This window comes from Durio zibethinus, chromosome 19 (genome assembly GCF_047325235.1).
Source record: "Durio zibethinus cultivar Kanyao isolate XHJ-2024 chromosome 19, ASM4732523v1, whole genome shotgun sequence".
Lineage (NCBI taxonomy): Eukaryota > Viridiplantae > Streptophyta > Magnoliopsida > Malvales > Malvaceae > Durio > Durio zibethinus.
The window spans coordinates 24,956,419-24,982,500 of NC_143180.1; the positions used below are offsets into that span (position 1 = coordinate 24,956,419).

Sequence of the window (26,082 nt, forward strand, 5' to 3'; positions counted from 1 at the left end):
TGTATTTTCAAGCATATGGGTAGTTTAGTTTATAAAATTTTATACAGAAAAAATTTACAAGCAAATTGCTAAAAGTATTGACTTTTCTGTAATCGTGCTTTTTTTTTTTTTTGGTGATACCGCATTTGATGGTATTTTTGGTATTTTCATATTTTGAGAAAGATTTTGAAGAAAGAAAAAAAAAAGGGAGATAATAAATGGGCTGCGGGAGAGAGAGGGTCGAAGATCGAAGAAGGCGATAACGTGGAAAAAAATGCTTAAGTGGAAGCTAATTAAATCCAAATATCTTTTTTTATTAAATAGAATTTAAAAGTACTTTAGTTAAAAAATTAAGAATAAAAAATATTCCTTTTGTCTCAAAATATTTGTCATGTACTGATTTTTATATGGTTTTAAATTTTTTTAATTTTTATAAAATAAAATATCTTAATTTTTAATGTCAAAAAGTACAAAAATTTGTAAAAATAATTTTAAAATATACAGAGTTTTAGATATTAAAAAAAATGATATAATTTTAAGACATCTCAAAGAAAAAAATAATGAAAATGATATAGAAAGAATATTTTAGTTTAGAAAGAAACTTGATTTTTGCCCTCCTCGATTCCAAACACATTAATTTAATTCTTCGATAACACCCCCAAAGCCAATACACACCAAATTATTTTATTATTATTTTTAATACAGAATCTCAAAAAAATCCAGATTGAAATTTTATATTTATTAAAATTATTTTGAATGTAAATTATTACAATTTGTTTATATTTAAATGCATTGGATTGTTAAATTAATCTATTAAATTAACATATTAGTAATATCAAATAACATGTTATTCAATGTAACAGCCTGCCAACTACCATCACCACTCAACTTTTTATTTTTGTATGCTTTTTGTGTGGTTACGATGAAAGATGGAAAATTTCAACATCTAAAATTATATACACTAAAATGCATGCGTGCACTAGTCACGAGAATAAAAATAATGATATTTCAAAAATATATAACATATTTAAAATAAACAAAATAATGAATATTGATTTGTATTTTTTATCTAATATATAACTTTTAATAATTTTTCTCCGTAGCAATATAGGTTATAATATATATATATATATACATATACATAATTATATATAATATGCATGCAATTTTTTCTTTTTACTTGGAGTCCAGATTGATGGAACAACAAATATAATTGGTATTTTGGAAATTTTAAAAATTGAAGAATAAAGACAACATTAGAATAAACATTGATAAAATAAATTATGAGCAAAATACATTAAAAACCTTTCAAAATGAATATAGTCAAGATTAATGAGATTATCCTAACAAACATAAACCTTGATTTTACAGCAGTTGGCTTGAAAAAAGCCAACGCAACTTGTTTTAAAGGCTTGGGAGTTACACTTTTTTGATGAATTACTCAAAGGCTTGGGAATTACACTTTTTTGATGAATTACTCCTACAACATGCTTGTTTGTAAATCAATTATACTATATCAAACAACTTGCTATGAATCTTTGTCAAAAAATTCACTTGCATATGTAAAATTCACCACTGAAATCTCAATAATTGATTATGAAAAAAAAAATCAATTAGGAGCACAAGGAAAAGAAAAGCAAACGCTCTAAAAGTATAGAAAAATTAAGGAATTATCAACTAAACAAAAAAGAACGAAACATATACCCAACAAAATTAATTTCATTATAGTTAAAAGAAATTTGATAAGAAAAATATTATTGATTTACGAAGATACCTCTATTATATGTGTGTCACCATAACCATCGACTTCTACTTTAAATAAAAAGATTTGTCTTGAAAAATTGCTCTCTTATTTGTCTCTTCACTAACTTAAAAACTATAGCTTCATCTATGGATGATCTATGACATATTCTAATCCTATCAAGTTATGCATTTTTATCAAAATTCTCATTTAATAAAAAAATAATTTATTAGTTTCCCATATCCTAAAACAATAGAAATGTAAACCTTGTTTTAACTTATTGGTGACAAACAAAGGAAGTTTCAAGAACTAAGAATAGTGAAATAAAGTACCTTTTCTTTAATAATGGTAATGTTAGATTCACTTCCCAATAGACAAACACATGCGTGAAATGTACCATCAAAGTTAGATTCACTTTTGTGTTAATAGAATAGCGCATCAATCACCACTTTTTTGTCAAATTCCATTAAATTGTTTGTCTATTGTTATTACCAATGTTCTTAGCAATTTAACTTTGTTTCTAGAACTTGTTAGCAAGCAAAGAAGGTGAAGACTCAGCATCAAATGCAAAGCATTTATAAATCTAGAATCAAACATAAGAAAATGCAAGCTTAATATGCAATAGAATAACTAACCTTGCTATAGATCAAGCACAGTTGCAATAAGGAACCTTGAATTTGTCCATCCCCTTACTTTTGACTTCTGGAGATGAACATGAACACCTTCCATGTTTACTTGTCATTTCAGTTCAGCTGCATCTTTTAAAAGAATAGTAGCTATTTTGTTTTCTATTTTCAAATCCATCTAAATTGTAAAAGCATACTCAAAACCAAATAAATTAACAAATTTCCCATTAAAAATACATAGATAATTTAAAATCACCAAAAGGAAATCTTAAACAAGATAACTTATAAAACCATAAGAAACTTATCCATGTCAAAATTGATAAGCACAAAATTAAAAAATTATGTGCAAAAACCATACAGAATACGTTAAAAAAAGGATCAAATATGAAAACTACACTCTTTTAATTGTTTAGAAGAAAAATATGAAATTTTGACATGAAAGACTGATAGTCCAAACGGAAATACAAAAAAATTAAAAATTAAATATCGAAGCCATAGTTTTATTCATTATGCCATATCCAAATTCATCGGCAAAGAAAAAAAATTATTATCTTCTCAGTATCCACCAAATACCAAGGAAAAAGATAGTAACGCGCATCAAAATTTCTTGAAAAAAAAAAAAAAAAACCGTAAAGAGAAATTAGAAACCCATTTTCTTATAGATAGTTCCTATTTCTTTAATTTTCCCGAAACCGAAATCAGCATACACAATAAGATTTCTCCACAAAATATATATAAAAAAAAGAAAAAAACACCTAATCAAAATGGATGGACCTATGTAATTCCAAAGTAGAAATCGGATTCAATTGAAGCAACCACGCCATTTCAACTCTGGAATTGAAAATCCTAACCCTAATTCTCCTTTCAATTGGGAAGAATCGCATTAGTAACTTTATTTTTAATTTGAATACAGACATCTTTAACCCTCAAATCAAGTTAAATGTCAAAGTTGACCTGGTTTTAAATTGGAAGCCAGGGACAGCTTTAATTTATTGTATAGATATAAATAGCCATTGATGACTTCTACAGTGACATAAATGGCCGGGTTTCATAAAGAACCATCTCCAAGGAGGATTTAAAAAGCAAGAAGGAAAGTCGCAGAAAGTAAAATCACGACAGCAAACCAAGAAAGACCCAGAAAAAGATGGTAGGACGTCAAACATGAATTGCATCTCAGAAGCAAAACTTAAGATACCTGCAACTAAGTACGAAACTATCAAAACTTTCCTTCAAAGTCATAGCATATGATATATTTTTCATAGGATTCTGCTAAATATTTTTGTTCCTTCAAAATGTTGAATTTCAGAAATACAGAAAAACAGGACTAAGCACATTTTCTTGTTGTTTACCATTGCTTTCAAATTAGCACCGTTTGGTTTTTCAGCAAACTGGACAATACGGCCTCTGCCATCTATCTTTAATAGTCCATAATCAGGTGCACGGTTGGAAAGTAGCTTGATGGTCAGCTTTTTAAATGAATTTTAAGATTTGTCAATGCAAAGTTATAATACAGGAAGGTAGATCCAAAAATAAATCATAGTTTTTGCTGTTTTTTTTTTTTAATTCATCACTCTTTTTCCAAAAGAAAATTGATGCAAAAATATACCTAAGGGATAGTTTCATCCAATGACTGTAAACCATGAAACTTGTACTAATAGGGAACAATTAGAGAAAATATATATACAACTTAAAACTACATTATTAAGATGAGAGAAGATCAAAAGACTTGTTGTCCACCGTAATGCATGAAATTGTAATATCAGCATTACTGTCAATGTGACTCTATCAGGCATTGCAAATAAGTTAGTTAAGCTTTTAGTAATGCTAAAAAAAAAAAAGAGTCAAGTTGAGTAAAAGTAATCAATAAGTGTAGAAATTTCATATAATCCATTCGATAGAGATGATCTCTACACAAGATCAGTATATTTTCAATGTTCCTATTCTTTGCATCCAACAATAATAAATTTGATTTATCACATTTTATTTCTGGTTGAACGAAATGTGAAATACATGAATTCCCACCCATTTTTATCAGTTCCAGTTTGAGATGACATGAGAAAGAGAAATAAACCTCGCAATTCCTACCTCAAATACCCATATAAATTGCCTCACAACATCTGCAATTCGTCGGAACCATTTTTTCATTGCCTTTCCTGATGTCTAACTGGTAGCCAGAACTTGTTAATCAAGTGAGTTTTGTCAAGTGATCTAACGATCAACGAACCCTCAATAGAATTACTACAGATCATGTATGATTGGATAGCAGAATTTCTTAAAAAAATTTCAACTTGAGTTTTGCACTAATTAAGTTGACAAAGAATGCGCGGCTTTCGTTTTATCTTCAAGAAAAAATCACAGTTAATTCTGTGTTTCTAGATTGATTATCAATATTCAACAGGAAATTTAATTAGGAAATTCTTTTTCTCTTCTCTTGATACAAAATCATCCTCCAGCCATCTTACTCTACCTGTGAAATAAGTAGAAAGTCGCAAATTGATCTTCTATTAACCTTAACGATTTCATACCTCCACCAACCCATCCCCAAAATTGATACCATTGACATAATACGTGCGCGCAAGGTGTCGATTGAGGGAAGTTGAGTTAAACTGGGTCAAAACAAAGTTCTTGCTTATCTTACTGTTGATATAGTTGCTCGTTGGAATGTCTATCAGCTTATAGCATTCTCCAACTAGAACCTACAGATCATATTTACATTAAATCATCCACTACACTCAAAACTGGTACCAACATGCCCTTAGATTCAATGTAACAATAGAATCTAATTTAAGTATCAAATTCTGCATCAAGCATATACTGTCAAATATCATTAAAATAAACAGTCAATTTTGTCATGAAACTGAGTTTAGCATAAGAGAATTTATATGTCCTTACAGCAGGTGTATCCGCCTGTGCCTCATTGCAATATGATTGAAGCCACAGTTTTAGGGTCAACTCTCCGTCTCTCAACTCGATGTGGCTGTAAGGTCTAAAACCCAAATTTTTTTTTTTTAAATGAGACTTTACCTAGGAAGGAACCATTGTAAAGGCTATATTTTTAACAAAAAATTACGAAAATGATAATGGTCATGCAAAAATAAATTAAATAATTGATGCAAAAACAAATTCATCCTGGCACAAAAAAGATTATCGAACAGAATTAGCATACCACGGCTTCTCTGGGAGTATTTGATGTGGGAATAGCAAAAGGACCAGTTTTGATCTTCTTTTATTTCTTATTATCTGTTCTCAAGCTGTTTGCTAGATAATTGACCTAAACATTGTTATTAGAGAAGCAACCCTCGTCAACCTTCTCTACATATGGCAAACAAACAACCGAAAACACAAACCCCATCTCAAAAACACTGTCAAAAAACAAAACAAAACTGCTATTGGACCTTAATAGGGACGAAACTCACCTCCAAATAAAAAATGTCAGAGAAACTCGAAAATAAAAAACTATTGTTTCAGAAGCTTCATTCAGTTTGAAATCAAAATTAAGAATCTGTTAAACCTAGCAGTAAATAAAGAAAAATAAAAGTGATTTTTCATCTTACATGTAGTTTCTAAGGCATCATTTTCCTCTTTCCATCACTGATGGTGCTAAGAGTACCGAAGCTTAACGAGATTTTGAAAAGAAAAGAAGAAATTGTAAGAATAAAAGCAGATGAAGCTTTTAGAGAACCAAAGTCCAAAATTACCCCTATATATATATTACATTACTAAGTTGTCCCTCGGTACAAAACGGGGATAACTTTTATATTAAGTTATTAGATATAGCTGCAGTCTACAAGATATATTGGGCAAGGGCCGGGGGCGGCTTTAAGGAGTTGAATAGGACAAAATAACTACTCGTGGTCTTGATTTGAGAAAGTTCAATCTTTCCTTTTTTGGTAATCTAGTCTTTTATTTTTTTTAAATAAAATTCCATTTATATTAATATAATTTTTATATTTAAAAAAAATTTACATTAAAATAATTTAATTTAAATTTAATTTAAAATTTTTAAAAATATAAAAATTACACTTATATAAATAGAATTTTTTTATTACATTGTAAATTTGTAATGGAATAAGCAAGGGAATTATTTCTTCTTCAGTTCATCTACAGATAACTAGCTATAAGTATTTATCGTTAATCAAGTGTGCGTATATAAGAAGAAACATTTGGAATAGGAAAGCTGTCCATTTTGTAATAAGAAAATTATAACTACAATTTCTTTTATCTCAAATAGATAATCTTTAATTAGTTTTCATGAAATTAAAGAAAGTTGATTTTGATGTATATAATATTAAATTTTATTTTTAATGAATAAATGTTTTATAATTTTTAAAATAAATATAAAAAATAAATTTTAAAATATAAAATAAAAATTTAAATATCATAAAAAGACATATTTTAAAATATCAAAACAATAAAGTAACAAAAAAAAAAAAAAAACAATGTGAGGCAGTTTGGTGCAGAATTAGCTAAAAATATTAAAAGAAAAAGAAAAAAACGATGACAATGACCACTTACCCCTCAAACCATTCCCCTCCCTCAGCTTCAACGTTATAATAGAGCCCGGGCAAAAAACGGGTTGGGTCATCTTCAATAAGAGGTTGGCGGAGGACTGTTGGTCATGGCATCTCCCTCTCCCAAGAATCTGACAACTACCAACCATTTGAGACATGTGGAAACCATGGCCTCTCTGCCTTCGGGCGCCGGCAAGATTTCCCATTTGAACGCTGTCATCTTGGGCGAGGCTTTTGCTTCGGATGAGGACGACCTCGTTTTCCCAAGCGATGATTTGTCTCTCCAGGCTCTGGTTCCTTCTTCCCAAAAGGTTTCTTCTCATTTTTGCTTCTTCTTTATTAATACTGGTGATATAACTGTGACGATAATAGTACATTTATTTAATTCATCAGCAGCAGTAGCAGCTGTGCCTGTACATGAAAACAAAATAATGGATATCTATTTTTTTTTCTACGATTTAGCTTGTTCTGAGTGATTAAATTGTGATTGATGATTCTTAAAATATTGTGGGGCGATATGAGATCAGTACCTGGAGATGTACAAAAGGTCAATCGAGGACCCCGCTGGATTTTGGTCTGGCATTGCATCATCGGAGTTCTACTGGAAGCAAATATGGGGAGATCAGGTCTACTCTGAGAATCTCGATGTGAGGAAAGGGAATATCAGGGTCGAGGTCTTTCTCTCTCTACATTTTCCATGTTTTGTCTTAGTCTTGTTTAACATTTGTGTCAACATAAGTGTAATCACTTTCTTTCTTTTGTTCTTTCTGGGCCATACCAGTGGTTCAAAGGCGGCATCACTAATATGTGCTACAATTGCTTAGATAGAAACATCGATGTTGGACTAGGAGACAAAATCGCTCTTTATTGGGAATCCAACGAAATTGGCTTTGATGCCACTTTGACTTACTCCCAGCTACTCCACCGAGTTTGCCAGGTGTCTTCAAGTTTTTATTAATTTAGCCGCATGTTTACAACTTAATCAATTGGAATCACCTCTGATTTGGTGCATCTTCTTGCCAGCTTGCTAACTACCTGAAAAGTATTGGTGTTAGAAAGGGTGATGCTGTTGTTGTTTATTTGCCTATGTTAATGGAACTCCCCATTACCATGCTTGCATGTGCGCGCATTGGTGCTGTTCACTCGGTACATGCCTCCTCTTCTTGCACATAAAAAAGGATGAACATTGTCAAACAACTAAAGTACTAAACAATAAGTGATTATTTTGTTAATTTCTACTTTATTATTGGATATATTCCCGCCCTCTTTGTCCTTTCAGGTTGTCTTTGCTGGATTCTCTGCAGAATCTCTTGCCCAACGAATTGTGGACTGCAAACCAAAAGTTGTTATTACTTGTAATGCTGTTAAAAGAGGTCCTAAGACCATCCACCTCAAGGACATTGTTGATGCTGCCCTTATTGAATCTGCTAAGAATGGGGTCTCCATAGGTTGGTAAACTTTAAGAAATTGGTATCTGATTTGATCATGGTTTTCTCCATAGCATTTTAGTTGTATTCAGACTTGGTCAAACCCATTTCCTGTATTGAATCTTACAACTTTTAATGCGATAAATTGGAGCACATATCTTTAACCTAACATTTATTTTCTATTTCATTGAAAATTTTGGGTACAACAGTCTTCCCTTGCACTGCTGTTCCCTTCAATAATAGCAAAAGGGCAGGTGGTTGCCAGTTTCCCTGACATAACTGTTGGAGAGTACCATCTGTTAGTCAGATCTGGCTTAACATAACCAGATGTAGAGCCCCATGTAGAGCATGATGATGTTAATCAGGTTGCTGGCTGAGTACTTAACTTTTAGCAACCAACATCAACAGCTAACTCAAGTTGCTGCACTGATTGTCATCATCAATGACACACTATTTGATTCATTTTTGTAACTCATCTCTTATCTATCTATGGTGATATCATCTTTTGATCAGGTACATGCTTAACTTATGAAAACCAATCGGCATTGAAAAAGGAAAGCACTAAATGGCAGGAAGGTAGAGATATATGGTGGGAGGTTAGTGTAAAAACAGAAAAGTATTGGACATTTTGGTGATTCCTGTCCAGTGACCATAATTTTACATTAGCAGTTTGTTTAGTTGTGGAATGCTGATTTTCATAATTTTCTTCTAGGAGGTTGTCCCAAAATATCCAACTACTTGTGATGTTGAGTGGGTTGATGCAGAAGATCCCCTTTTTCTACTGTATACTAGTGGGAGCACTGGGAAGCCAAAGGTGTTTATTTTGCTTGATTGGAGTATTTTATGTAGTTTCTCATTTTCCTTTCTTATGCATATGAACTTTTAAAAGGGCGTACTCCATACAACCGGAGGATATATGGTGTACACAGCTACAACATTTAAGTATGCATTTGACTACAAAGAGTCTGATGTTTACTGGTACTTTGGATACTCTGCACCCTTATTTTTTTGAAATTTTAGAAATGCTTGCTGTTTAGTAATCTATTGATGCTGGGTCTTACTTGACATATCTTTTAACTTGATTTTAGGTGCACAGCTGACTGTGGTTGGATTACTGGGCACAGTTATGTCACTTATGGGCCCATGCTTAATGGAGCAACAGTTGTTGTGTACGAGGGGGTAAGGGTTCACAATTCCTATTTGACATGGAAAAAGAGATTAAGCTTCCAAGATTGGCAACTAATCCAGATTTAAAATAGATCTGGCATTGGATAGCTTTTATGATATAACTTTTGGTTCTCTAGGATTGTCATTGAGGTCTAGGAAGGAGAAAACAAGTTTTGGCAACTAATCCTGGTTCATTAGGACATGTTGGATTAAACATCTTGGTAGATGGAAGGTTTAACATGTCATATGATGTTTCTGAAAGTTTATCAAGCAAGCAACTAGGTAGTAAAATGCTACCCATCACAATATATTGCGGCATACCAACAAAAAATAAAATTTAAAACTTTGACTGTTAGATGTATAACAGACATTAATAAGTACAAGAATCTTATTTTCATTAAACCAAATATTTTGATTTATTACATTATAGGTGTTTCAATTGATAGCAACATGTCCACAAGTTATATGCAGGCCCCAAATTACCCTGATCCTGGACGATGTTGGGACATTGTCGACAAATACAAGGTGACCATATTCTACACTGCACCTACGTTAGTGCGCTCACTCATGCGTGATGGTGATGAGGCAAGATATATATCTAACCTTGTTTACACACTACAAATCTTTGGTTCAAAATGCTTATCAGAATTGTTGTGAATAAATAGAGCTCCTTTTTACTATTTTGCTTTGTTTATGTTGATATTTGACACCTAACTTCATGATTTTCACAGCTCCAATCTACTTTTTTCTTTGTTTTCTCTTTCACCATTGTCAACTAAAACTAGAGGGAGATCACAGGAACGCCATTGAATTTTGCAAGCGTTATGTCATTTTGTTTAATTCTGATATTAAAGTTTACTTGCATGATCTATGAAACTATCCTTTGGCCTGTGAAGAATTCTATTTTTTTTTGTCTATTATATTTGGAGAGAAACCACTGCAGGAGTTCCACTAGATGCATTTCCAAATTTGTATTGATATCACTATTGCTAACTATGCAGTATGTTACACGGTACTCACGGAAGTCCCTGCGTGTCCTTGGAAGTGTTGGTGAACCTATTAATCCAAGTGCTTGGAGGTTCTCAATTTTATATAGTTTCTTTTGATAAAAAAGTTTTTTTTTATCACCTATTTCTTTCTATATGTTAAACAACTGTTTAACCTAAAATGATCATGGTTACTGTAGGTGGTTTTTTAATGTAGTTGGAAGGTCTAGGTGCCCTATTTCTGACACTTGGTGGCAAACTGAAACTGGTGGCTTTATGGTAATTTTTTCCTTTTTCTTTCTTCATGTTTCATATTTTGGTAGCATCTCCTTGGAAAATATTTTCAGAACTTTTTTTTTTCACTTGGAAAATTTAGTTGATTTTACTCTGCTTTACATGCATACTTCGACTTTTTGATTATTGTTTTCCCTTTCTTAACTGGCAGATTACTCCTCTACCAGGTGCCTGGCCACAGAAGCCTGGTTCTGCTACCTTTCCTTTCTTTGGAGTTCAGGTTTAATGCAATACTGTCATACAAAATTAGTACCCTTTTTTTTTTATTAATGTCTTATTCTGGTATAACTGCAGCCTGTTATAGTGGATGAGAAAGGAGTTGAGCTTGACGGTGAGTGCAGTGGTTATCTATGTGTGAAAAGCTCTTGGCCTGGTGCATTTCGAACTCTTTGTGGTGACCATGAGAGATATGAGACAACGTACTTTAAACCATTCCCTGGATATTATTTTACTGGTGATGGCTGCAGCAGGTATGTTGGTTCTAACACTGAAATTGCTTATTGGTATGTATAATATTGGATTCTAATTTGTGCATAATATTGGGATGCTTATTAGTGCAAAATATTGGATTCTAATTTGTGATCTCTTTACTTTTATCCACTGATGGCATCCTAACTCAGGCACCAGTGTTGAGTTACTGTTGTCTTTGTTTCAGGGACAAGGATGGGTACCATTGGCTTACTGGAAGAGTTGATGATGTTATCAATGTTAGGTATTTTTTTTTATTAATAAAGTTCTTTTGTTATCTGGAAAATAGCCAACCTGTTGAATGTCTTCATGTTCCTTAGCTAGTAAATAAAAAATCTGTTTCTTTCCTACTGTCTGTGAATGATACTATCTTAATATTTGCAGTGGACATCGCATTGGCACAGCTGAGGTGGAATCTGCTCTAGTCTCTCATCCTCGGTGTGCTGAAGCTGCTGTGGTCGGTGTTGAGCACGAGGTATTCAGTGGGCCTGATGCATGTGTTTAAGAATTATATACTAAGTAGCCAAGAGACATTTTTGTGTTCGTAAGTCTAAGCTGTCGTTTCTGTTACTGGTAGGTTAAAGGACAGGGCATATATGCTTTTGTTACTCTTGTGGAAGGCACTTCTTACAGTGAAGAACTCCGAAGGAGCCTTATACTCACAGTGCGAAATCAGGTTTGAATTTATTCCAATGGCTGTAGCATAAGGACAAATAACTTATTGCACCTTTCTTGATAAAAATCAATGATGTGGAAATGATACCAGTATTATCTTGGTCTGTTGACAAATTGGAAAAAAAAAATTGAGATGTTAGTTCACCCATGCATAGGAACTCTCATATATTACCCTACAGGTTATTGAGAATATAAATATGAAAAATGTAATAGATAGTGTTAATCGAACAGATTGATCAGCCTCATTTCTTTGAAAAATAGAACTTTTTGCCTTTTAGAGTTTAAGGCACAAAGAAGTCCTTGCATTTTTCGAGTGTGTGGTCCTTAGAAAATAAGGAATGTAGCTATTTCCCTTTGTTCTTCTTCTTTGATTTTCTTTCAATTATTTTTTCCCCATGCCATGTAATATTGTCTCATTTAGTTGTCAGAACCTGTTGCCCTGTCCTTTGTGGGCTATTGCAACATTCTGTTCCTGAAATCAAAATTTAAACTTTTGGCCGTAGCAAGCCCTATGACCTTATCCTTGCATCCCAGTTAGATAATAATTTGTTTGTTTGATGCTCTTTCATTTACTTGATTTGAATTTTATTTACTCTTAGTCTGAAGATAACTGTCTGCCTTGCAGATAGGAGCATTTGCAGCACCTGACAAAATACATTGGGCCCCTGGCCTCCCTAAAACAAGGAGCGGAAAGATAATGCGGAGGATTCTGAGAAAAATTGCGTCCAGACAGTTGGATGAACTTGGAGACACAAGCACGCTAGCAGATCCAGGTGTAGTTGATCAGCTTATTGCACTTGCTGATTGCTGAAAGAACTAGAAGTCTAGAACTCGTGCCGGATGTCATCCATAGTGATTTCTGATTATTGTGGTTGAAAAAATTATTCAAGTGGGTCTAGGATACCGGTCATTATCATGCGCGGTACTTGTAAACCAATGTACAATTGTACTCTTTGAAAATAATAGTAGTAATACTTGGTAAATGGGGCTGGGAAATAATTTAAACGTCTTACACGTAGAAATTTCTTGCCATTTTCAGTATCCCTAATGCCCACAATTAGTATTTGTTCTGAGTTTAGTTGTTTGAAATTTTCACCTTGTGAACTGGTAACTCCATTGTGGATCATTGGTAAAACTATAGTAATTCAATCTAAAACTACAAGTATAGGAAAACTTTAAGAATCAATCTAACAATTCTATGGCGGACGTCAGTAATCTAAAAGGAATTCATTTGGTACATGGATAAAACATGATAATACTAAATCTGATTTCTAAAAGCTTACCATCGTCACCAACAGCAGCCCGGCTGTCTGTTTCTCCTACAAGACCACCTGCTTTTCCGCTGACCCTTCCTCCCCTCGCTTGTCTCTACCTCTTACTAGAGGAACTTGAAAGGCAAGAAAGTAGGAAACCATCACCAGCAACTCTTAGAGGGGGCCGGCGTGGAAGGATTTTGATTGTTTATAATATGCACTTTTTTTTCCTTCTTTTAAATTCAACACAACATATAGAAGATAAAGAGGTGCCTCTTCCACCTTCCTATCCCTCCATAGATGATGACATAGAAAGGATGCCGTGTTTTTAGATAAGAATGCAAGCTTGATCTGAAAATGGATCGATTATTTTCTTCCAATCCAGAATGCGATCAGAGAAATATATACTATATGTTCATAATCATGATCAGAGCTTACTTTTGGGAGATTTTAACTTTTTTGACAGAACACTGTATATTTTTGTTGGTCCCGAGCTCAGCTGCGTGAGATAAAATCTGAAATCAATAAAAAGAGAAACGCCCGAAATCAATAAAAAGAGAAAGAAAGCAGTTAAAAACAAAAGTTGGGAGTGATTTCAACTTAGCTCAAGTCAAACATCGATAATAGAGGATAAGAAGTATGAGAAAAATAAAAGAAAACAAGATGATGAAATTGTATATGGATGATCTTATTTATATATGTGAAGAGAGGCACTTAGGTAGCTTAGGCTGCTTGAGGACAGTCTTAGGCTTAGAATGATTTGATAAATCAAGTTGATCTGAACGTGGACTGTTAATTTTAAGAATAATAAGTCAATATTAAAAGAAATTTATTGGATAAATTGATGAGATGGTTGAGTTGACATGATTTCCTTAGATTAGGTCAACTTGATATATCAACTCGATTTAAAAATAAAAAATATTTCTAATTGTTTATTAATAATTCTAGAGAAAAAAATTATTTTGCCCTTCAAAACTAAAAATATCTCTAACAATTTTCTTTCTAAATATTTTCTATGTCAATATGATATAACATGTAAAAAAAATTGAATGAATTATTCTATTTTTATTTAAATATGGTTAAAATTGCTCACAAACTATAGTAAAGTGGTAAACTTACAAAAAAAAAGTAAAGTAATATATATATATATATATATATTATCAAATATATTGACTGATAATAAAATTTTTTAATTCTATAAATGAAATTAATAGAGTAATACATACTCCTTAATGTATATTTTAAAAAATAAAAAATTAATTAAAAAAATGTGTTATTTTGTTAACTTTGTTAATAGAATTAAAAATTTTCATTAATAATATATCAAATAATTTTTCATATATAAATATACGTAAAAACCCCCAATTTTTAGAGGGATAAATTTGAACTGTACCCAAATTTTTATTATGATTTGAGAGCTTTTATTCACTCTTTTTTTACTTTTTACATTTTTTTGAAATTTATTTTTAAATGAAATTATTTAATTATTTTTGTACAACCCGTCATTTTAAAGCTTCTAAATTTACAAATTTAAAAGTTTTTAAAAATTTTTGATTTTGTAAAATTAAAAGTTTTTAAAACTTTTGGATTTATATATTTCAAAATTTTTAAAAGTTTTCGGATTTGCTTTGGAAATTTAAAAATTTTTAAAAGATATTTTTCTTAATTGATTTTTTCCTAAACTTAAATATGATTTTTTTTAATTTACGGATATGTCTACATGCAATAAATTATATAATTTATAAAAAATATTTATTCGAAATTTATAACATTGTGAAGAATAATTAAGTAATTTTATTTAAAAGAAATGAATGTGGAAAGAAAAAGCAGGGTGTATTTATGATTACTTATGAAAGAATCTTTTAGTAGGTTTTAAAATCACACAAAATCGCCGACGACCTCAACTGTCTTCGACTTCATTTGGATGGGTGGCCGTTGAGAGTCCAGCAGCTTAAACCTGACTTTGTGACTCATTGCAGTTTTATTATAGCTTGCGTTATGCGAGTATTTGGATGAAAAAATTAAATTATATTTTGACAGTGTTAATAATAAATTAAAGTGGATAAAATTTTTTATGAAATAGTGTATAATGTTGTTTAAAAAATATTAATATTTTGTAAGAAAAATGATAAAAAAAAGAACAAGTAATCGTCATTTTGCATCTAATATTGTTATTCTATTCATTTTTAAGTAATTTGCCTGCCGTTATATATCATTAGTATAGATTATTACCCGGTTAAAATATTAAAAAAATCCTTTATTTTTTTTCAAAATCTTCAAATAAATCTTATTCTTTTATTGTACCAAATTTAAACCCATAAAGTATTATTTTTATTTAATTAAATATTTATTTTGCATAAAAACTACTAAAATCTAAATAAGAATTTAATTAAACAAAACTACTTTTAAAAGCTTAATTAAACAAAAGTAATACTTAACTTAATTAGACGAAAATAAGGATTTAATTTAGTTCATAATGAGCTAATCTAGAAAATTTAGAAAAGTAAAAACTTTTTTAGTATTATAACCTCATTAGTATTTGTTACGTTATGTTATTGCATGAATATTGTTAGTACTATCGCTTTATACAGTGTCAACAACACACCATATACATCACAGCAAGGTGTATTTATCACAATTGAATTCAAATCCTCTCTTTTCCGAATAAAAGACGTGACAAGATGTACGTATCACTAATTTACATTGCACAACCAAAACAAAACAGATGCAAAATAAACTCCAAAAAAAAAAGAAAAAGAAAAAACAGCATTAAAGAAACCAAGTAGGCAATGTCGCCAGCCTGTTGACAATGGAAGTAATTATATTCTAAAGCCATCTTTCTCTGTATGCATAGAGATCTAATCTGTCATAAATACATTAAACACATGCTCACTTGGGGTGAGATGTGCTCTTCAGATCACTCAAGGACAGGCATGCATGAACAAATGATATAACACTCAAAATACCTTTGCCAACTGCACCCACAATATTGATGCATATGATAACTGTATAATACAAACTTATAGCTTGGGATCAAGCATCCCAATCTCTGCTAATTCAAGGATGTCTTTGTGCACCAGGCGGCACTGTTGGCCTTGGCAAGTTACAGGTGAACTGAGCATCCACAAAGTTAGGGGCCTCCACATAGGGGCTCTAGAATGTCAAATTGTTTCAAATAGTCAGAAAAAAAAAAGGAAAAGAAAAAAGAAGATGGTTAAACCAAATAAGAGCAGCAGCAACATGGGTAAGAAAAAAATGTGGATCTGATTCTAACGTTTTCACCTTCATTTCCCACCCCCTACCAAATAAGAAGGGACATATTCAGGGAATCAGGGTATTTCTGGAAATAAACAATTTAGTGCCACAATATATGAAGGTATAAATCCAATATTTGCCTGTTTTGAACATAAGAACACAGTCTACATCTGATGTGTTGCTTTAAAGCTTCTTGGTTCAGAAATTTGAGTTTAAAATTCGAAGATTTTGGGAAAAAAAAATGTAACTATTACGTTCTTTCTCCTGTCTCTCTCTAACAAATTCAAATCAAATCACAACTTCTATGTAGCCATTTGTCACAGTATGAGTCATTCAAAAATGAGACACAAAATCAGATTAAAGGTCTTCAAATTCTCCTTCCATAAACCTTAAGATCAACCCGGATTCTTTAAATGCGATCAAAGTATCCAAACTATGGATAGAAAATATTTTTGATCGACTGCTTATATCCCGAGTGGGTAACACCATAACTGCTAATATTGAACAGTTATAATAAGAGTTTAGCATAATAACCATACCTGAGATGCAAATGTAGAACGAGATAACTCTTCCTGGTTTAAGGACTTTGGTGATGCATTAGGAGAACTGCCATCGTAGCATGGTTCACTTCTGTCCTCTTTATGTACTGCATTACTGCTCAGCACAGGTTCACTCTCGCTTCCATTGGCTGACTTAGCCCTCTATATTCATACCATAGCATTTCCAAGAAAGTTCAGAATGACTTCAAGAAATGATAAGATCATAAAGTTAAAAAAAGGAGAAAAAGTAAAAAAAAAAATAATGCACACCTGGAAGATTTTACCGAGAGTTTTCAACCCTTTTGCTCGTGCACGAAGCTCTTCCTTCTTAGAATTGTTATCTTGGAGAACCTAAAACAAAGGTTTGATAGATTACAAGAAACATACAACAAATATCTAAACCAATGTCATCTAACAGCTATAAAAGAGGCTAGTGAAACAACCATTTGACAAACACGAGAAAGTGTAGCTTCTATGTCTGCTACATTAAGCTTCCATAATGAATCAATCATCAGCTTCTTGTGAGATTGCATGTACTCTTCAAGCTCCTTCTCAGTGTAGTTTCCTTCTGCACTAAGCTGCTTCTTCATGTCCTCCTGCAGTTGAAGCAAAGCAATTGCACCTATGCCCAGAAGGGAAAAAAAAAAAAGACTAAAACACAACAATCCTTTCTGCAAAAAATCTTCTTTGTAAGAAACATTAACTACACAATTGGTAACCACCCTTAATCTGACAGCGGAAGAAAACATACGAGTTACCAACAAAAAAATTGTTGTGAAATAACCATTGAAGTTAGCAGCATTTACTAACCAGTTGCTGCAGTTACTTGCGATTTAATAGAGTGGCCTTTGTTTCTAAACCACTCAGCAATAAATGGCACACCCAAATATATCACTTTCTTCCCAAGTTCTTTCGCTGCTTGTCTTGCATATATGTAACCAATTGTATTCAACATATCAACACCATAAGCTGTAAAACATAAACAGCAAAATCTATCACAACTGAAAATCAATTATAAAACAAAAGTTTAACGAAAATAAAGAGGATAATGAGGAAACAAGACATACAAAATAGATATAACTATCCTAAATTAAGAATTGTTGGCATACTTCTGCATCCCTTTTTGACCACCAATTTAGAGCTTTTATCCAATCACCCCAATAATACTACTGAGTTTACAGTAAATGACACTAAATTTCCCCATATATATATATATATATATATATAAGTGCTTTTCAAATTAGAAACCCATCTGAAATGATCCTGAATTAGAGTAAATTATCAAATTTTATAATTTTCCATTTGTGGCCAAAAGAAAAAAAAATTGGAACCCGAAATGCAAGAACCAACTGATATAAATAAGCAAAACATACATCAAAAGATTAAGGTTCAGCACCTAGCAAATCATAACACTTCAAACATCACTGCTTAACTATAAACCTGGAGGGTCCATTTTTAAGAGCATATAGCAGTTTAATTTTGTCTTCAATTTGGTATTCATGACTGCTGACTTCAGTAGTTTATGCAATTTTTCAGAAGTTGAAATCATAATGAGTGCTGAAGAATTATGAAGATGCTTAGTAGTAGAAATTCATCCTAGAAGAGTAAGAAAGATTTGCAATTTTCTCTCACCCTTAATGCATTATTTCGAGAGAACAAGATTTACTACCTGCATTAGAGAGCCTTGATACTTCAGCTTCTGCATGATTAACAAAGTCCTCTTTGTTTCCTTGCACATATTGATTTAGTCGATCTTTCAGTATTTCTGCAAGCTTTTCTTCTCTCTCCTTCTGAACAACCTGTAGCCAAAAATATTTATAATATCTCTGGTATGATGAAAGGATGAAAGCAATAACAAATACTTGTACCACCTATGAAAAGATTTTGTTTTACTTTGCACTGGTGCTAAAATACTCAAATTAGTCCGACTAAATTTAACAGGAAGAAAGTGATGAGGTCAAGGGATAATATTTCATCAGTAGTTAAAACATAGTCAAGGTTAATGAATAAACATCTTTCTACCTTGCTATAAACCGTCAAACCAACAATCCATCATAATACTGAGAACAATTTATCCACTTTAAGTTGATCAATTTCACACGAAAAAGGGAAGAACACAGATAACTAAATCATTTCTTACAAATGCCAAGATATGTATTACATTATAAATGCTGACATTAAATAGAATATTATAGAACATAATTAACTTTAACACCCGCCTTATTTTTATTTTTGTTGTCTTTGAAAAAAACATGTAAGGAGAACAAAAAGGTAGAAGCTAGGGGATAATAATAGTGACTTCTCATAAATTCAGTAGCACTTCACTAGAGATTAAAACAAGAAAACAAATTTTATTATTAAAAAATCAATTCCATATTTCACGAAATAAGGGAAGAACAGAGATAACTAAATCATTTATTACAACTGCCAAGATATGCATTTCCTTATAAATGATGACATTAAATAGAATATTATAGAACAAAATTAACTTTAACATCTGCTTTTTTTTTTGTTATCTTTGAAAAAAAACATGTAAGGAGAAACAAAACGTTGAATTTAGTGGATGATAATAGTGACTTCTCATAAATTCAGTAGCACAGCACTTATGATCAAAACAAGAAAACAAATTTTATCACTTAAAAATCAATTCCATATTTCACGAATTATAGAAAAAAAAAAAAAAGACCAAACCTCTCAATCAGTATTGAGCAAGGTTTTATTACCATTGAACTAAGTTGGATGCTCCTGTACAAATCACCTGCAATGCGAGGTCTAGGAGGGTCATATGTATGCAGCCTTACGATTGAACCTAGTTATTCAATAAAACATTTCTTTTTCATTTAAAGTTGATAAAGAAGAATAAATAATAAACTAATAATTACCCATTCCTTTCTCTTTCAAAATTGCAAAAGAAGAAGAAAACTAGTGGAAAAACAGCTAGATCCCTTGAGATATCAAGGCCTGTTTGTCTTTTCATAAAATAAATTAGGAATACAACCCTTTATATACATATATATATTTATATATTATGTACAGTACAAATGAAATAGGAGTATGTGTCACCTTCAAAACTTTGAGGTGATTTTTGAAAACTTGTAAAGTCAAAGCTTGTTTAACCCTATTTGCAATATTGCAGTGTCTATGAATGAGTTCCTGAATTGACAGTGGTGCAATACATGGCACACAACCCTTTATCACCCTTAAACACCAGCCATCCTGCCACCTTCACCAAAGTAAATGTTGCTGTTGTTAGTTTGATTTCTCTCCTAACATTTCAGAAACCTTGTACCTTAGTTCTAGCCACTGATTTGTCCTCAATAGACACAGCCAATTCATTTTGTTGTCCTGTATTAGATCTGAACCTTTTTCCCTATGATCCAATACCTGATTCCCTAGATTTCCATGCCTAATTCAGGTGAAAGTACTATGAGGTGGTTTTTGAAAACTATCTTACAGCATTAAAATCAATTTAAATCCTAGGTTCAGACAGTAGGGGGAATTACAACAAAGGCATGCGTTACGTCACTATTTATTGAATTAAAACTCGCTTCACTTATTTCTTCTTTCAATCACTTGCCCTATCAATTAAATTCTCAGTAAAAGTCTCTATCATCTACATACATACCCTCATTTTCTCCTGCAACTTTTTAGCATCAAACTGCTCCCCTTCAGTGAAAATGTCTAGTGAGGCCATTGATGCCATAGCAAGCAGTCCTATATATTCCTCAAAAAGCTCACTACCAAAAAGCATTGCAAATATTGCTGCAGGGTCAATAATTGCTTCACTGCAAGAAAATAAACCATCAAATAAATACCATGCAAAGAATATTACACTTCTTTCAAATTTTTTAGGCAACTAATGAACCTTTAGATTCATACATTCATAGGATATGAATAGGAAACTAACGTTGAGATTCCTGATTTCCCATAAGCATCATATGCTTGTCGTTGTGCTGGATCACTTAATACTTGGTAAGCCTCTCCCAACACCTGAGTAGAACATAAAAGATAAGAATTCCAAAGAAAAATTTAATAGAGAATAATGGTATTCATGTTATATCACATGGCATTCCTCATGGTAATTTTCATTGTCCAAGCAGACGTCTGATTAGTTCTGTTCTTAAAGAAAAGGTATAAAGCAAGTGATATAAACTTTGGCAATGTTAAACAACAAAGTAACTGATCTAGTATGCCAGGCTGCAGAATTTGGTAGTGTCAAAGTTAAGTGAGTTTGAGGTGCTGAAGCGTTATTAGCATGTAAGGTAGAGATGCCACTTATTACAATTACTAGCTGTATAACATGTGAAGAGAAACCATTATTTTAAGTATCAATTTTTATTTTTGGGGTGCTGAACATGTAAAATGTAACACTTGCCTGAAAATTTTGTGCTGCTAGAGGATCATTTGGGTTTTTATCTGGATGAACCTGCCGTGCCTGCATACAATAAACAAAGTCAAGGTTTTAACTGAATAGACCGCGAGCCACAAAGTGCAACGTAGAATGCTAAAAAAAAGTTGAGAAGCAGCACTAGGACTGCAACCTAAAAGTTTCAAGAGGAAGAATAAGGATACACAATATGTTATATATATTTTTTAAAATAAAGAATGAAAAAGGGAGAAATTATTAGAACTGAGTTAATAAATCTAAGAAAGACAGGGTAATTTGGATTATATATACTTTCCATAGCTCTGAATTTACGATCAAGGATTGTTTTCCGACAGATCTACCAATAATAAACATCTCCCTGAAAAGATTACCTAATCTAGCTGGAATAGTGCAAAATCGGAGTATAAATCCATGAGAGCAATGATCACCTTAATATAATAAGCTTTCTTGATTTCAGCCTCTGTAGCAGAAGGGCTTACACCTAAGACATCGTAGTATTCCGTCTCCTTCACCATTCCCGATCGATAACTTGCAGTATTATTTTTATTTTGTTTTTTTAAAATTTTCTGTAATTACAATAGAAAAGCAAAATTCCCTTCCTAGTTCTTACCAGAAAGCAGACTACAGGGAAAGAAATATCCTTTATTTCGATGGGAATGAAATAAAGAAAAACAAATGAAAAATGTGCAAAAGTTGGAAAGGAGATGAATGGGGAGAAAGATTCCAATATCTGATGTTCCAGATCAAAAGTCGCGTATTTGGCGTAACTGCATACCTCTAATTCCTCAGCGTTGACAATGGCCTGTCTGTCGAGGCAGTATTTTTTATTATTAACTAGTCTGTGACGATGGCTATTTTTTATATAATTATATGTAAAAATGTTATTTTTAATAAAATAATATGTATATATATATATATATATTTATATATATGCATATATTCAAAAGATATTGATTTTAAAATAATATTTTAAAATATTCAACCATTTAATGAATAATATTATTTAATACTTAATTAAATATTTAATAAAATATATATGTATATATCCAAGTGATATCTAAGATAATAAAATTTACATATGCATATATTCAAATAATATCTAAGAGTAAGTCATTGTGATATGGACAATACAAGTAATTAAAAAGTTAAATGGAAAAAATCAAATTAAACATTTTTCTATAAGAGTGATAAAGTTTGCCTTAATTAATTTAGGATTTCAAAGTGATTTCATTTACTTTTTTAATCAATTAGAGGAAATGCATGATTCTTCTTAATAATTATTTTCTTTTTTATTAATTTGAATAAAAGTATTTTAGTCATAAAACGATACCATTAAATAATTTATTTTGCTATTAAAACTCAAAATTTTAATAATTTAGGATATTCTAATATGTTTTTGAAAAAAATATCATTATATAGCGAAGTATATACCGAACCAAAAATTTATTATATATGTTTGAGAAAAAAAATCATAGCTTTATCATTTATGTGTGAAATAAAAAAAAACCCAAAGATTTATTATATATGTAAGAACTTTGAGCTGAAAATTAAATGTAAGTTTGGGGTTTGGGGTTTGGGGTCGGGGGTTCGGGGGTCTGGGGTCTCGGGTCTCGGGTCTCGGGTCTCGGGTCTCGGGTCTAGGGTCTAGGGTCTGGGGTCTGGGGTCTGGGGTCTGGGGTCTGGGGTCTGGGGTCTGGGGTCTGGGGTCTGGGGTCTGGGGTCTGGGGTTTGGGGTTGGGGGTTGGGGGTTTGGGGTTTGGGGTTTGGGGTTTGGGGTTTGGGGTTTGGGGTTTGGGGTTTGGGGTTTGGGGTTTGGGGTTTGGGGTTTGGGGTTTGGGGTTTGGGGTTTGGGGTTTGGGGTTTGGGGTTTGGGGTTTGGGGTTTGGGGTTTGGGGTTTGGGGTTTGGGGTTTGGGGTTTGGGGTTTGGGGTTTGGGGTTTGGGGTTTGGGGTTTGGGGTTTGGGGTTTGGGGTTTGGGGTTTGGGGTTTGGGGTTTGGGGTTTGGGGTTTGGGGTTTGGGGTTTGGGGTTTGGGGTTTGGGGTTTGGGGTTTGGGGTTTGGGGTTTGGGGTTTGGGGTTTGGGGTTTGGGGTTTGGGGTTTGGGGTTTGGGGTTTGGGGTTTGGGGTTTGGGGTTTGGGGTTTGGGGTTTGGGGTTTGGGGTTTGGGGTTTGGGGTTTGGGGTTTGGGGTTTGGGGTTTGGGGTTTGGGGTTTGGGGTTTGGGGTTTGGGGTTTGGGGTTTGGGGTTTGGGGTTTGGGGTTTGGGGTTTGGGGTTTGGGGTTTGGGGTTTGGGGTTTGGGGTTTGGGGTTTGGGGTTTGGGGTTTGGGGTTTAGGGTTTAGGGTTTAGGGTTTAGGGTTTAGGGTTTAGGGTTTAGGGTTTAGGGTTTAGGGTTTAGGGTTTAGGGTTTAGGGTTTAGGGTTTAGGGTTTAGGGTTTAGGGTTTAGGGTTTAGGGTTTAGGGTTTAGGGTTTAGGGTTTAGGGTTTAGGGTTTAGGGTTTAGGGTTTAGGGTTTAGGGTTTAGGGTTTAGGGTTTAGGGTTTAGGGTTTAGGGTTTAGGGTTTAGGGTTTAGGGTTTAGGGTTTAGGGTTTAGGGTTTAGGGTTTAGGGTTTAGGGTTTAGGGTTTAGGGTTTAGGGTTTAGGGTTTAGGGTTTAGGGTTTAGGGTTTAGGGTTTAGGGTTTAGGGTTTAGGGTTTAGGGTTTAGGGTTTAGGGTTTAGGGTTTAGGGTTTAGGGTTTAGGGTTTAGGGTTTAGGGTTTAGGGTTTAGGGTTTAGGGTTTAGGGTTTAGGGTTTAGGGTTTAGGGTTTAGGGTTTAGGGTTTAGGGTTTAGGGTTTAGGGTTTAGGGTTTAGGGTTTAGGGTTTAGGGTTTAGGGTTTAGGGTTTAGGGTTTAGGGTTTAGGGTTTAGGGTTTAGGGTTTAGGGTTTAGGGTTTAGGGTTTAGGGTTTAGGGTTTAGGGTTTAGGGTTTAGGGTTTAGGGTTTAGGGTTTAGGGTTTAGGGTTTAGGGTTTAGGGTTTAGGGTTTAGGGTTTAGGGTTTAGGGTTTAGGGTTTAGGGTTTAGGGTTTAGGGTTTAGGGTTTAGGGTTTAGGGTTTAGGGTTTAGGGTTTAGGGTTTAGGGTTTAGGGTTTAGGGTTTAGGGTTTAGGGTTTAGGGTTTAGGGTTTAGGGTTTAGGGTTTAGGGTTTAGGGTTTAGGGTTTAGGGTTTAGGGTTTAGGGTTTAGGGTTTAGGGTTTAGGGTTTAGGGTTTAGGGTTTAGGGTTTAGGGTTTAGGGTTTAGGGTTTAGGGTTTAGGGTTTAGGGTTTAGGGTTTAGGGTTTAGGGTTTAGGGTTTAGGGTTTAGGGTTTAGGGTTTAGGGTTTAGGGTTTAGGGTTTAGGGTTTAGGGTTTAGGGTTTAGGGTTTAGGGTTTAGGGTTTAGGGTTTAGGGTTTAGGGTTTAGGGTTTAGGGTTTAGGGTTTAGGGTTTAGGGTTTAGGGTTTAGGGTTTAGGGTTTAGGGTTTAGGGTTTAGGGTTTAGGGTTTAGGGTTTAGGGTTTAGGGTTTAGGGTTTAGGGTTTAGGGTTTAGGGTTTAGGGTTTAGGGTTTAGGGTTTAGGGTTTAGGGTTTAGGGTTTAGGGTTTAGGGTTTAGGGTTTAGGGTTTAGGGTTTAGGGTTTAGGGTTTAGGGTTTAGGGTTTAGGGTTTAGGGTTTAGGGTTTAGGGTTTAGGGTTTAGGGTTTAGGGTTTAGGGTTTAGGGTTTAGGGTTTAGGGTTTAGGGTTTAGGGTTTAGGGTTTAGGGTTTAGGGTTTAGGGTTTAGGGTTTAGGGTTTAGGGTTTAGGGTTTAGGGTTTAGGGTTTAGGGTTTAGGGTTTAGGGTTTAGGGTTTAGGGTTTAGGGTTTAGGGTTTAGGGTTTAGGGTTTAGGGTTTAGGGTTTAGGGTTTAGGGTTTAGGGTTTAGGGTTTAGGGTTTAGGGTTTAGGGTTTAGGGTTTAGGGTTTAGGGTTTAGGGTTTAGGGTTTAGGGTTTAGGGTTTAGGGTTTAGGGTTTAGGGTTTAGGGTTTAGGGTTTAGGGTTTAGGGTTTAGGGTTTAGGGTTTAGGGTTTAGGGTTTAGGGTTTAGGGTTTAGGGTTTAGGGTTTAGGGTTTAGGGTTTAGGGTTTAGGGTTTAGGGTTTAGGGTTTAGGGTTTAGGGTTTAGGGTTTAGGGTTTAGGGTTTAGGGTTTAGGGTTTAGGGTTTAGGGTTTAGGGTTTAGGGTTTAGGGTTTAGGGTTTAGGGTTTAGGGTTTAGGGTTTAGGGTTTAGGGTTTAGGGTTTAGGGTTTAGGGTTTAGGGTTTAGGGTTTAGGGTTTAGGGTTTAGGGTTTAGGGTTTAGGGTTTAGGGTTTAGGGTTTAGGGTTTAGGGTTTAGGGTTTAGGGTTTAGGGTTTAGGGTTTAGGGTTTAGGGTTTAGGGTTTAGGGTTTAGGGTTTAGGGTTTAGGGTTTAGGGTTTAGGGTTTAGGGTTTAGGGTTTAGGGTTTAGGGTTTAGGGTTTAGGGTTTAGGGTTTAGGGTTTAGGGTTTAGGGTTTAGGGTTTAGGGTTTAGGGTTTAGGGTTTAGGGTTTAGGGTTTAGGGTTTAGGGTTTAGGGTTTAGGGTTTAGGGTTTAGGGTTTAGGGTTTAGGGTTTAGGGTTTAGGGTTTAGGGTTTAGGGTTTAGGGTTTAGGGTTTAGGGTTTAGGGTTTAGGGTTTAGGGTTTAGGGTTTAGGGTTTAGGGTTTAGGGTTTAGGGTTTAGGGTTTAGGGTTTAGGGTTTAGGGTT

General features: G+C 33.5%; 2 protein-coding genes across 2 annotated transcripts; one reads left to right on the forward strand and one right to left on the reverse strand.

Moving 5' to 3' along the window:
- Positions 1-6,924: 6,924 nt before the first annotated feature.
- On the forward strand, positions 6,925-12,857 carry LOC111310067 (acetyl-coenzyme A synthetase, chloroplastic/glyoxysomal-like). The gene is made up of 18 exons (XM_089748973.1): positions 6,925-7,168; positions 7,385-7,531; positions 7,639-7,794; positions 7,881-8,003; positions 8,137-8,305; positions 8,798-8,880; positions 8,997-9,098; positions 9,174-9,262; positions 9,373-9,463; positions 9,923-10,036; positions 10,453-10,529; positions 10,638-10,716; positions 10,883-10,951; positions 11,026-11,201; positions 11,387-11,443; positions 11,584-11,674; positions 11,777-11,875; positions 12,500-12,857. Exons 1-18 carry the CDS (start codon positions 6,965-6,967, stop codon positions 12,683-12,685), a joined length of 2,112 nt encoding a protein of 703 aa, XP_089605099.1. The 5' UTR covers positions 6,925-6,964; the 3' UTR covers positions 12,686-12,857.
- A 3,039-nt stretch (positions 12,858-15,896) lies between these two features.
- On the reverse strand, positions 15,897-22,193 carry LOC149513579 (chaperone protein dnaJ 10-like). Its single transcript, XM_089748974.1, has 10 exons — positions 21,737-22,193; positions 21,297-21,356; positions 20,829-20,911; positions 20,547-20,706; positions 18,591-18,720; positions 17,732-17,890; positions 17,365-17,543; positions 17,192-17,272; positions 16,922-17,083; positions 15,897-16,280 (listed from the first exon to the last, which is right to left on the reverse strand). Exons 1-10 carry the CDS (start codon positions 21,821-21,823, stop codon positions 16,185-16,187), a joined length of 1,197 nt encoding a protein of 398 aa, XP_089605100.1. The 5' UTR covers positions 21,824-22,193; the 3' UTR covers positions 15,897-16,184.
- Between the last annotated feature and the right edge of the window lie 3,889 nt (positions 22,194-26,082).